General features: G+C 38.1%; 1 protein-coding gene across 3 annotated transcripts in view; it reads left to right on the top strand.

Moving 5' to 3' along the window:
• Brip1 (BRCA1 interacting protein C-terminal helicase 1) overlaps positions 1 to 13,849 on the top strand; it is a 135,536-nt gene that overhangs the window by 51,722 nt on the left and 69,965 nt on the right. For all 3 annotated transcript variants that reach the window (XM_023703164.1, XM_023703162.1, XM_023703163.1), the window contains exons 10-13: positions 377 to 509; positions 8,946 to 9,100; positions 12,714 to 12,879; positions 12,994 to 13,134. In XM_023703164.1, coding sequence (XP_023558932.1) covers positions 377 to 509; positions 8,946 to 9,100; positions 12,714 to 12,879; positions 12,994 to 13,134 — 595 coding nt within the window. The remainder of the gene's footprint in view (positions 1 to 376; positions 510 to 8,945; positions 9,101 to 12,713; positions 12,880 to 12,993; positions 13,135 to 13,849) is intronic.

The raw sequence follows: 13,849 nt of genomic DNA, 5'->3' as shown, positions 1-13,849 counted from the left end.
ATAATTTTTTGTGTTGATATGTAGCATATTTGTTTACTTATTGGTTTGCTTTTTCATTTCCTTTTATGTGCATTTGGGATAAATAGCAAACACCTGGCTCTTTTTGGAGAAACATTGGTCAAGTAAAACATTTTGTATCCATAAAACAATTAACTATATATGTCTTTTTAAATAAAAGCTTATATTTTAGCTATATAGATGCTTATTTTACAGTACAAAGCATGCATCTTTTCTCAAAGATGTGTTAATCCACATTCATGACTTAAGAGCTTTAATTATAGAGATAAGTAGATGACAATAATGACATCTCTTGCTGTGTTAAAATAATGCACCTAAGAATGTTAGTGCTTGATAGGATTGCTTTATTTTCTTCTAGTTGGTTAGAAGCAAACACTGAACATCTTGTAGAAAGGGATTATGAGTCATCTTGTAAAATATGGAGTGGAAATGAAATGCTCTTAAATTTATACAACATGGGCATCACCACTGCGACTTTTCCCATTTTGCAGGTAAGATTCTCCCTCCCCTCACCTGTGAAATTAATCTAGTGAATCAGAAGTGATTTGGTAGTGAGTAAATTCGTAAGTCCAGTAAATAATCTAGAATTTTTCAAAAATTAGCGATTTGTTTTAAATTTTTATTCTATTATCTAAATCTGATCATCTGTAAGTGATGGTGTGAGTAAATTATAGGTGAAAATAGCATTATAGTTGAAGGAAATAAGGCTTTAATGGGATATTAAGTAGGTGTGGTGCTACACATCTGTACTCCCGACACTCTAGAGGCTGAGGCAAGAGGAACACAAGTTCAAGGCAAGCTGGGAATACATAGTGAGTTCGAATTATAGCCTGAGTTGCAAAGCAAGATCCTGCCTCAACAAACCCTAGCAACAACAAAAAGGGAAGTATTACTTTGTCCAAAGCTAAAGGGAGTCAATATTTTTAAGTTAATAAATTTTTGTCATTTATGAAAGTTAAAATTTTTGGAAAATAAAAAGAGAAAAAGTTCATATTTTGTTCACTTTAGAGATTACAAACTTGAAGTTCATGGATAAAGATCATGAGTGAGTTTTGGGGATCTTATGAATCTTACTAAACTGCATACAGTATGTACTTTTGTACATTTTTCTGGATAGAGACTTCATAACCAATCATTTTGTTTTTTCTTTTTAAAACAGATAATATATTTTCTTTTTTGTTTCTATTTATCTAATTGATATACTTTACTTTTTAGAATGATTATTTTAGGTATAGATAAAACCTGAAAAGAAAGCTCGTAATTCTCATGCTTCCATTGGCAGCTATACATATATCTCTGGTAGAATATCAGATAAATACTTTTTAACTTTCAGTCCAAAAGACTTCTTCCTTTTGTCTCTCTATTGATTCATATCCCCTGAACCTTTCCCATCTACAGAAAACAGTAAATTTTACAGTTTACTGAAACATGAATTTGCCATATTACTGACAGTAGTGTAATAGAGTACATTTGTTACAATAATAAACAAATACTGATGCATCATTCTTATCTAAAGTCCATAATTTACTTTAGAATTCAGTGTTTGTGTTATATGGCTCAACTAAGTTTTGCCTAGTAATTCACCATTACAGTATCATGTAGTATACATTTATTGTCCTAAAAAAAATCTCTTTTGCACCTATTCATCCTTCTTACTGCATTATCTTCTTCTCCTGCCAAATTCATGGCAACCACTGACTCCATAATATTGTCTTTTGCAGAATGCCGTATAACTGAAATCATACAGTATGTCATTTTTCCAGACTGGCTCCTTTCATTTAGCATTATGTACCTGAGGTTCCCCCATGTCTTTTGTGGCAGTAGGAATCAAACCCAAGATCTTGCTCATCCTCCAAGACTTTTCATGGCTTGATAGCTCATTCTTTTTTTTTTTGCTCCGGATGCCTTCAGGGCAGGTTTTGGCTGGCTTGAGTTGTGGGGATGGAACCGCAGCAACCTAATCCTGACCGCTTTGTTGAAGCAGCCACTTAAAGAACTGGGCTAAGGGGCAGGCCCCTAGCTCATTCTTTTTATTGCTGAAAATATTCCATCATTTGGCTATACTGCAGTTTGAGTACCCATCACCTAGTGAAAGATATATTGGTGGTTCCCAATTTTGGCCAATTATGAATGAAGTTGAGATAAACCTTTGTACTTCTGTTTTTGTGTGGACACGTTTTCTACTCATTTAGGTAAATACATAGGAGTACAGTTACTTAATCATGTGGTAAAATATTTAGCTTTCAAGAAATTGCAAAAAAAAAGAAATTGGTAAACTGTCTTCCAAAGTGCCTGAAGTACCTTGCATTCTTACTTAGCAATACACAAGATTTCTTTATCTTAAATATTTGGTGTTGTCAGTATTTTGAATTTTAACCATTCTTATGTGTGTAGTGTATCTTCTTATTTAAATTTATTTATTTATTTAATTTTGAGTATTTAGTACAGGGTATACAAGGTCTCACTACACAGATCAGACTTGTAGTGATCCTCCTATTTTCAGCCTCCCGAGCTCTGGGATCCCAGGCACACACCACCACGCCCAGTCTCAATTGCTGTCTCATTGTGCCCCAGCAGTGGACCTGGCACAGCCCAGGTGCTTTAGTTCACTGAGCTATCTGGCCAGCTCTCTTTCCCTGTTTAAATTTAGAATTCCCTAAAGACATATGATACTGAGTGCATTTTCATGTACTTGTTTGCCTTCTCTGTATTGTCTTTGGTGAAGTGTCTGTTCAGAGCTTTTACTTCTCTCTCTCTCTCTCTCTCTCTCTCTCTCTCTGTCTCTGTCTCTGTCTCTGTCTCTGTCTGTCTCTGTCTCTGTCTCTGTCTCTCTCTGGTACAGGGTCTCATTACACAGCTCAGACTCCTAGTGATCCTCCTGTTTTCAGCCTCCCCCAGTGTTGGGATTACAGCTGTGTGCCACCATGCTTGGTCTTTGTGGCTGGTGTAGCGCACCCAGGAGCTTGGCCGGCATGGCATGTGTTGCGGGGGATCGAACCCCAGTCCCTGTGCTTGCCTATGCAGGCACTTAGTCTGCTGAGCTATTTCGCTGGCTCCCCTTTGTGTATTTTGAATACAAATATGGATTTGAAAATGTATTCTTAGTCTGTGATTTGTCTTTTGATTCTATCAACAGTGTCTTACACAAAGCAGAACTTTTTCATTGTTTTTGTTTTTTATTTTATTTTATTTTTGAAGTGCTACAGATTGAACTGAAGGCCTTGCACATGCGAGGAAAGTACTCTACCATTGGACCACATACCCAACAGCCTCACAGTTGTTAAGGTTTTAAAAGTTAAGTGTGGGCCAGTGAGATAGCTGAGTGGTCTAAACCTCCTGCTTAGGCAAGCTTAGGCAACTGAAGGGACTAGGGTTTCATCCCCAGCACTACATGCCATGCCAGGCCCTGCCCTGAAGGCAGGCTGAGCTGAAACACACACAATAAAAGTTAAGTGTGTCAATTTTTTTCTTTCGTGGATCTGACTTAAAAGCTCATCACCAAAGCTACAGTAATGCAGTCACCTAAGTTTTATTCTAACTTATTTCCTAAAAGGACTTTTTTTGTACTAGAAATTGAATTCAGGGAACACTGTCCCCCTGTCCCTCTTCCCCATCGTTTTAAAATTTTATTTTGAGAGACGAGGTCTTGCCAAGATGTCCAGGCTGGTCTGCAACTTGCACTCCTCCTTCCTCAGCCTTCTCAGTAGCTGGGTTATGGACCTACACCACTATACTCAGCTAGAAGTACTACAGTTTTGCAATTTACATTTAGTTTTATCATCTACTTTGAGTTACTTTTTGTGAAAGCCGTAAAGTCTGATGTCTGGAGTCATATTTTTGCATGCGGACATGGAATGCTTTCAGTACAGTTTGTTGAAAGGTCTACCTTCTGCTAGATTGTCTTTGTATCTTTGTTTAAGATCACTTGATTATATTTGTCTATATTTAAGTCTCTTTTTCTCTTCTGTTCAGTTTTTTAGCTCCTTCATAAATAGCACATTGTCTTGATTATTATAACTTTAGAGTAAGTCAGTGTTAGTTATCTAACTGTTGTTTATTGTTTTCACTACTATGGGATTTCGGTCCATTTAAACTTTAGAATCAGTTTGTTGATGTCCTCTCACTTGAGATTTTGTTTGGATTGAAAGTGTAGATGAAATTTGGAAGAACAGATATTGTAGCAGTATTGTTTTTTCCTATCCAGGATCATGGAATATGTGCATTTATTTAGGTTTTGTTGGTTTTTCTTTCATTAATATTTTGTCGTTTTCCTCGTGTAGATTCAGTGTTTTGTACATACGACTATTACAGTTTAATTATACTCATAACTTTTGCATTTGTGAAGTACAGTGTAATAATTGTAGGAGTTTTTCTGTTGTAACACCTTTTGATAATATTTTTACATACAAATTTTGTATTTTTCAAGTAAGACACATCTATAGTAAATGGATATTAAGTTGTGGTATATTCATAGAATAGAATACTGTATAGCAGTGGCCCCCAAGCTTTTGGCACTGGGTACCAGTTGCATGAAAACAGTTTTTCTCCAAATTGTTGGGGGGTGTTTTCAGGCTGATTCAAACACATTACATTTATTGGGCGCTTTGTTATTATTATAATATATAATGAAATAATTACACAACTCACCAAATACAGAGTCAATGGGAGCTATGAGTTTGTTTTCCTGCAATTAGATAGTCCCATTGAGGCTGATGGGAGACAGTGACAGTTGAAGTGTGCTGCTTGTGTCCAGTCTGCTTTTTAGTCGTGGTTGTGGTCATTGTGAAAAAACCTGCTTCACAAAACTGGGATGTTGAAGATGGAAGCAGACTTCCTAGCGCGCTTGTGGTAATCCCAGTGTTCTGCCTTGGCTTTAACTGAAAACACATGGGTATTTGAAGTCTCAGAAGTACTTTTAAGGCCACCATTATTTGTGATCAAGCAGTTGATTCTCTTCTAGCACAAAGTCAGTTCACCTGGCTTGCTCGTAAGTAAGTTACAGATCCATTCTTTTCCAATTTGGGGGTCTTTTGCGGTTGGGAAGTAATGCGCAAACTTAAAAGCTGAGCTAGGTGAGCATGTACCAACTGAAAGAATGAAGGCCCTGGCTCAATCTCTTTCAAAATTTCTGCCCCTGTTTGAACAAACATATCAGTGTTCACTCATCACCCCCATAATTCCTGGTTAACTTTGAATAAAGCCACTTTTACTGCTTGCTGACTTGAACATAGTTCCCTGAGCGTAGTTCCCATTCTTTCCTGAAATGACACATTGAGCTTGGTGAGCAGGTTGAATATGTTGCAAGAATAAGTAAGTTTTATGACTCATTCTATATCACCAAAATGTGCTGCCCGTGGTGACTTTTTCTAAAAGAAATTTCTGGAGTGACTCTTGTTACTCAAAAACTCCGACTAGTGATCAACCTACAGAAAGCTGTCTCTTGCTCTCTGTGGGCAAGAGAAGGCTCAAGTGCTCTGTATCCGTCTCCTTATAGAGCTGTGTGAATGTATATGGGTTAGGGACACGTACTTGGAGAAGGTTGATACTTCTTACCACATCTTGCAAAATGATGGTAAGTTCAGATGATATTTTTTGGCAGTCAGTGTTTCTCTTTGGGTGACACGGTACATAGAAGCAGCCTCTGTTGAATAGTGAGACCTGAAAGCTGTCCAGTCACCACAGCCATTCTGTCCATGAGCGTAGTGACAGAAAATGACCAATTCAGTGTTCCTCATTTGTAAACAAAGTCTAGTCTTGCCCCTGGGGTTTGGGTAGTCAGAAAATACATATGACACATCATCCTCATGCACGTTTTCTGAAAAATCTATCACACTAAAACAGCATTATTGCCTTGTTGTCAATATTGGCAGACTCATCACCCTGGATTTTGTGTCACGGTGACTCGTTAATCCTCTCTAGCAGTGTGCCTCAGTGTCCTCTACTGTTCTTCACTTTGTGAAGTTTCAGCACGAGAGGAAAGAGGAATTGCAGCCTTTACTAAAAGTTTACAACAAACATCTATAGCAGCAGGCAGGATCAAGTCGTCACCAGAAGCAAAGGGCCTCTTAGCGCTAGCAGTGTGCTCGGTCTCTAAGAATGATGCCCTGAGTACTAACACATTTGATGATGCAGTGGCCTTCAATAATTGCTGTTCTCCATGTCCATGTTTTTTTCTTTTGAAAAACTCTAAATGCTTTTTTTTTTTTTTTTTTTTTTTTTTTTTTTTTTGACAAGTTCTCACTATGTAGCTCAGGCTGGCTTTGAATTTGAAGTAATCCTCATGCCACAGCCTCCCAAGTGCTGGGATTATACGTGTTCACCACCATGCCTAGCCCAGACTTTTCTTTTAATACGGGGTACTTGGTCTCCATGTGGAGAAACAGTTTTGAAGATTTTGTGGCTTCGGTGGATAGCTGGTCACCTCATATAGTAGAAAGCAGGCTTGAAGACTGTGAATTGTTTATTTATTTTTTTTGGTGGCACCAGGAATTGAACTCAGGCCCTTGCCAGGCAAGCACTTATTCCACTGAGCTATCTCCCTGGCCCCTGTGAATCGTTTGTTGCAGTGAACCTATAGTTTAAATAAGACTTTTGGTATTTTCTTTTCAGTGTAGCTTTCCTTTTGTTGGTGGTGTTGGAGTCTTCTGTCGCTTCATCACGGGGTCTTTCCTTCTATTCAAAGAAGCTCTCCAGTGTTGACTTTTCCTCATAAGGCAGGGGTTAGCTTGTGTCACATCAGATTCTGACTGCAACAAGTGTGTGGCCAGGAAAGAGGTACAAGCATTAAGTGGTAAATAAAGTAGTAGGCAGGCCACGTGCTAGCTAAATTAAGGGTGAGTCATGACTTAAAGCATGCTAGGAGATACAACTATACAATTGAAGTATATGAACTCACTTTACACTAAATTCCTGCCGCCAAATACAGCTCAGTTGTCACTTAGACCTCACTGACAGGGTTCTCATAAGAGTCTGCATGCAACAGACTAGCGGTGATCTGTGTGTACTCAAACCCCTTTGCTAATATTAATCTGTATTTGTGGCCATCTTCAGCACTTCAGCTTCACCTCATCATGAGGCATTTGATTTTTTTTTTAAATTTTTTTATTTATTTTTTAACATTTATTTTAGTGTGTGTGTGTGTGTGTGTGTGTGTGTGGCCAGGTCAGCCCACCAGGGGGCGGGGCTGACTGGCATGTGGTGCTGGAGGATCGAACCGTGGTCCCTGTGCTTTATCAAGCTTGTTCCAAGTAGGTGCTTTAGACCACTGAGCCATCTCTCCAGCCCGAGGCATTTGATTTTGATAAGGAGCACGCAACCTAGAGCTCTTGCATGTGTAATTCATGTAGGTTTCATGTTCCTATGAGAATCTAATGCCACTGCTGATGAAATGGGAGGTGGAGCTCAAGCCATAATGCCAGTTACAGGAAACAGCTATACAGACTGAGACAGCTTTGCTTGCTCTGCTACTGCTCACCTCCTGCTGTGTGGCTTGGTTCCTCGCAGACCATGGACAGGCTCACCCAGGGCCTGGCAGTCCCTGGAATAAAACAACTACTCTCACTGCAACCTTACAGTTGAATCTTGCAGAAGTAATGTTGGAAGAAACCAAACACAAAAACCACAAACTCTGTGATTCTATTCTTACAAAGTTTAAGAACAGGTAAAGGTAACTGTACTCATACAAGATGAAGTACTGGTTACTGCATGCAGGAGTTGGGAGGAGTTGAAGGTGGAAAGGGGCACAGGAGAACAGCTGCTTTCCTAGGAATGTTTTGTATCTGATTTGGTAGTTACTAGGGTGTGTGTGTGTGTGCATGCATGTGCTTAACTGTACACTTAAGATTAGTGCATTCTCCTTTCTATATTACACATGAATAACATGCAAATAAAATGTTATGTCACAGGAAGAAACTTAAAAAAGACAAAGAAAAGGCTGATAAAAATCAAAGACAATAATTATGAATATATTGACTTATGTGTACTCATATGTCATTCATATGTATTCATTTATTTTAAATCTTTTTATGTCAATTCTTTTAGGCCTCTTAGAGAAATTACTACCTGTGTCTTAGTTACTTTCCTCATTAGTGGGACAACATACTTGGCACTTGCAGCATAAGGAATGATTTCTTTTGGCTCAGATTTTAGTCTGCAGTCAGCTGGCTCCAAGGCAGGGTGGCATGGCAGAGGAAAGTTACATGGGAGACAGGAAGCAGAGAGAGGGAGATGGGAGGAGCTGGGAGGGAGATAAAACAGGCCACACCCCCGGTGACCCTTCTCTTCCCACCAGACACCACCTCTACCACCACCTCAGCTATACACACCCATAATCCAATCACTTTCCAAAGCCCCACCTCTGAGCACGTGAGTATTTAACCGGGGCATCTAGATATAAGCCACAGCAACCTGTTTGGTTCATTATTTCTGAAGGGCATTCAGTGGTGCTCTAATTGAGTGAAGAAGTATTTGACCTTCTAAACAGCTATTATTAAAGTATCTTTTATTCCAAAGAGAATTTAGCTAATTTGGGAATCCAAAATATATCATTAGCACTGTTTATTTTTAGCACTATTTACTTATTTTCTGTATTCAGGACAGGGTCTACAGGTCTATGTAGATCAGACTCATAATGATCCCCCTGTGTTCAGCCTCCCAAGAGCTGGGATTATAGGCTCACACCTCTATGCCCAGTCTCTATCGCTGTCTCAGTGCTCCCTGGGGGTGGTCGGGGCAAGCAGGCAGGCAGGGAATCAAACCCCGGCTGCTGCACTCTGCCTAAGCAGGCACTTTAGTCTGCTGAGCTATCAGGCTGGCCCTTATTTTTAGCACTATTTATTAATGAATAAAATTCAGTGCATGTTTAAAGAAGTTTTTTCCTAATCTCCTACTCCCTCACCTTTCATGTTTAATATGGTAATTTCTTATAGGGACATTTTTCTTCTGTTCTTCAAAAAGAAGAGAAAGTCTCACCAATTTATGGTAAAGAAGAGACCATAGAAGTACCCATTATTAGTGCTTCAACTCAAATAATGCTCAAAGGGCTTTTTATGGTGCTTGACTATCTTTTTAGGCAAAATAGCAGGTAAGTAAAGATACCTGTAGTTTTTCTTTAAAAAGATCTCATTTGGATGCTAGCATGTGTTTAATACATCCTAATTTTAGGTGAGTAGTATTATACACATGTATTTGCTTTTACTCACTGGGTGACTCAGATCAATTGCACTTGTCTTTTCTATAATGAAAATGAATACTGAAATGTATAAAATATTTAATTCATCATTAAATTTATACTTTTTTGGTGCTAAACTTTTTTCTTTTTTATTTTTTTGCGGGGACCGGGGATCAAACTTAGGACCCTGAGCTTGCCAGGCAAGCACTTATTTTACTGAGCTATCTCCCTGGCCCCCGGTGGTAAACTTTTTTGGTACTGGAGTTCAAACTCAGGACCTTGTGCTTGCCAGCAGGCACTTAAGCTGCTGAGCTATCTCCTCAGCCCTTTTGGTGCTAAACTTATAAACAGTTTTGTTTTAAATATAACATGAATGTATATCCACCAGTATCAGAAAGCCTCTTTGTTATATTGTATGAAGTCAATTTTTTTTTTTTTGTATTTTAGGGAAGGGTCTACAGAGCGTTCTTGGTCTCACCACCAGATAGCGATCCACCTGTTCACAGCCTCCCAAGAGCTGGGATTATAGGCGTGCGCTACCACGCCCGGCCTCAGTTGCTGTCTTAGCACGCCTCGGGGGTGGGACTGGCACAGCAAGCCCAGAGATTGAACCCCTGACCCCTGTGCCTGCTTGCAGGTGCTTTAATTCGCTGAGCTAAAAGTTGCTGTTTCTTGTTAGGGTAAAATACTACCTATGTCCAGGAGTTTTTAAATGTTTTCTTCATTGTGACAAAATGTACCTTAAGATTTACCATTTTAGGGCCAGGGAGATGGCTCAGTAGAATAAATGCTTCCCTGGCAAGCGCAAGGGGCTGAGTTCAATCCTCGGTTCTGCAAAAACAAAAAAAAGATTTGCCATTTTAGCCATTTTTAAGTGTATATGCTAATTCAACTTCATAAGGTACATTTACAGTGGACATTTATCAGCATTACTCATTTCCAGAAATTTGTCATCATTCCAAGCAGGAATTCTGTACCCACTCCCTTCTTTTATACTTCCTGAGTTAACTAGTAACATTCTACTTTCGTTTTTACAAATTTGCACTTTCTAGGCATTTTATATGGGAGTAGTCCTATGATATTTGTCTTTTTATATTTCTATTAGCAAGGGGCTGGTTTTTCCATATTCTTTCTGAGGCTTTCTATTTTGTGATTTTTGTACCATCAGTTCTAATTGGTGTCAAGTGATATATAGCTATTATATATTTTTTATTTTTATCTTATGACTATAGATATTAAGAATTTTTTCATGTGTTTATTGACTAATTTTAATATATACTTTTTTTGAGAAATATCTTTTAGTAGTTCTACATAGGATCCGATTGCCAATCCTGTGTAAAGTATATGCTTTACATATATTTGCTTCAGTTCTATGGGTTGTTTTTCACTTTCTTTTTTTTTTTTTTTTTTTTTTTTTTTTTTTTTTTTGCGGAACTGGGGATTGAACTCAGGCCCCTGCACTTGTCAGGGAAGTGCTTATTCCACTGAGCCATCTCCTCGACCCCTTCACTTTTGTTTTTGTTTTCCACTTTTTTTTTTTTTTTAGTACAGGGTCTACAGGGTCTCACTATCCAGGTTGGACTTGTAGTGGTCCTCTTGTTTTCAGCCTCCCAAGCACTAGGATTACAGGTGTGTGCCACCATGCCTGTTATGGGTCACTCAGAATAGGAACCAGATCAGGCAGATTGGAATTTGGAAAGCCATTTATTACTGAGCTCAGGGCCCCCATCAGCTCTCACGTGGGAGAGGACCAAAAGGCAGCTAGCCCAGGAAGCAGGGGGCTTTTAAAACATGAAACCACATTTGTTTGGTAAAAAAATTCATTGACACAAAACAATGCTTTTAGGGTCATTGTGACCACTACCCAAACTAAATTTCCTGGGGCTTTGTTTTAGTTTCTGGTTATCTTGCACCTGAGTAAGTACCTGCAGGCAATCTTGCATAGCCCAAGGTTACAAGAATTTAAATCCCATTTAGTTTCCTTATGAAGCCATCTCTGTAATCTAACTTTGTTTACAGGGATTGGTTAGGTAGGAATTTTATCTAGCAAACAGCAAGTAACAGCCACTATTTACTAAACAATTTAGAGTGGTGAGTATACATTTATAACAGAAAGCACACAAGATTTATATTTATAATCTAAAATGTGAGTTGACCCATTACAATGCTCAGTCTGTGTTTTCCACTTCTTTATAATACCTTCAATGCAGAAAAATTTTTAATATTGAAATCTAAATGGAATTTGTATTTTCTTGTGTTGCCAGGACTTGAACTCAGGACCTTAGCAGGCAGCAGATGCTATGTCCCTGAGCTATATTCCCAGCCCTAGTTGCCTGTACTCTTAGTTCATATGTAGAAACTCATAGCCAAATATGATGTCATGAAGAGTTTTTATTTTCCTAAAATTTTAGACTCTTTTGCTGTTTATTTTTATATTTTATTTTTTAAAATAAAATTCTTTCTATAGTTTTTGAGGCCCTGACTTTAATTTTGAGATCTGATCTCTTTAAGTATGGAATTAACAGTAAAATAATATGAAGACATAGTTGAAAATACCACATTTTGTTTTAGTTAAGCCTATATATTTTTTAGACTTAGTGAAAGAAGTTATAAACTGAATGGGATTGTGTATCTTCTGGCTTTTTTGTGTTTTTTTTTTGAGCCCATCTCTCACTGAATTCAAGCTGGCCTTGAACTTTGTAGCCCAGGTTGACCTTGAACTCAGCAGTCTTCCTACCTCTTGGGTCCTGGGATTGCAGGTGTGCACCACCACACCCAGCTCATTTACTAGTTCTGTATTTCATTGAAAGAAGGTGAAGTCTGAGACCAAGATTTTAAAGGGATTTCATAAAAAATCATAATTAACACTTTTTTTAGCAAAAATTATCTGTTTTCTTATAGGATTAAAAATACACCGTCTTTTAGTTTCTTTTACTACAATACTGGTTTCTAGTTTGTAACTAATTACATAATATGGAGTAGAACGTTGTGACCTGGAGTTGCTGACCTGAATTTTAATTTTAATTCTAGCATGATTTATGTGATATTTGAGATTGGGATTGGGAAGTGGCTGGTGAGATTTAGGTGACTTGATGATTTCTGGCATTTCCTGTAAGAACTGGTTTATTCAGTGATTTGATGGCTGAATTTATATCAGAATTACTGGATTTAATTATTGTTGGGAAGAATGTTCCCATCTTTCAGTGGGAAGATGCCAACATTCTTTGAGTTTTTTTTTTTTTTTAAATTTTTTTAACATTTCTTTATTGTGTGCGTGTGTGTGTGTGTGTGTGTGGCCAGCTCAGCCCACCAGGGGGCGGGGCTGGCTGGCATGTGGTGCTGGGGGATTGAACCGCGGTCCCTGTGCTTTGCCAGGCTTGTTCCAAGTAGGTGCTCTAGACCACTGAGCCATCTCTCCAGCCCCCTCTTTGAGTTTTAACATAATCACTTTTTATGTTGTATGTGCCTGGATTATTACATGTTGTCTAATGTTTTTCCATTTAATTAGCATTTTCTTTGCACTTAGATTTGCAGATGATTATAAAGTTGCTATTCAACAGACTTACTCCTGGACGTATCACACAGATGCTTCAGATAAAAATGGGTTCTTTGCTGTACCAAAAAATAAGAGACGTTCACGACAGAAAACTGCAGTTCATGTGCTAAACTTTTGGTGCTTAAATCCAGCTGTGGTAAGCTCATCATGTTGTAATTGAAATTTTTGTCTTTTTGGGTGATATCAAAAGTTAAATGAATATGTCTGACTCTATATGAGATGATTTTACATATCTAATGTTTTCTTTTAGGCATTTTCAGATATTAATGGTAGAGTTCGGACCATTGTTTTGACATCTGGTACATTATCACCAATGAATTCATTTTCTTCAGAGCTTGGTGTTACATTTACTATCCAACTAGAGGCTAATCATGTCATTAATAATTCACAGGTTAGTTTTTATTTTTTTAAATGCTCCAGGCTTTCAACCTCAATTTATTAATTCCACATAAACAAATCAGAAATTGCCTAAAATACCAACCATTTATTTTTAGAATAAAGAAAATTCTGTCAGTTGTCTCAGTGTCAAAAAAAGAAATATTGATAGTATTCCCTCAACCGAAGTCACTTTGAATAGAAAGACTGCAGTATACATTCGTTATGTAAATGTTTTAGTTGTTCTTTGCAATTGAAAAACAAGAAAAATTTGAGTTATGATAGTTTTGATTGTATATTTGTGTTCCTTTTTTCTATTAGACTATGAGGTATCCTTATTCTTCTTTTATATCTCTGTCCTTCCTAGGTGCTTAGATTAATACTGAGCTTTTAGTAAATGTTCAACATGTGTTTGAATATCTAAAATAAGCTAGTACTTTTATGACTTGTATTTTAGTTTAATTTTTGTATTACCTATAAATGTTAACTTTCCTTGAAATGCATGAATTGCCTGCCTCCTGCCTGCCTGCCTAGCTGCCTGTCTTTCTTTCCTTCCTTCCTCCCTTCCCTTCCCTTCCCTTCCCTTCCCTTCTCTTCCCTTCTCTCTTCCCTTCCCTTTTCACTTCCCCTTTTCCCTTCCCTTCCCTTTTCCCTTCCCTTTTCCCTTCCCTTTTCCCTTCCCTTCCCTTCCCTTCCCTTCCCTTCCCTTTTCCTTTCCCTTCCCTTTTCCC

The sequence above is a fragment of the Octodon degus genome, unplaced genomic scaffold (assembly GCF_000260255.1).
Source record: "Octodon degus isolate 3935 unplaced genomic scaffold, OctDeg1.0 scaffold00164, whole genome shotgun sequence".
Classification (NCBI taxonomy): Eukaryota; Metazoa; Chordata; class Mammalia; order Rodentia; family Octodontidae; genus Octodon; species Octodon degus.
The sequence above is the reverse complement of the archived record's forward strand: the minus strand, read 5'-3'. Positions and strand labels throughout refer to the sequence as shown.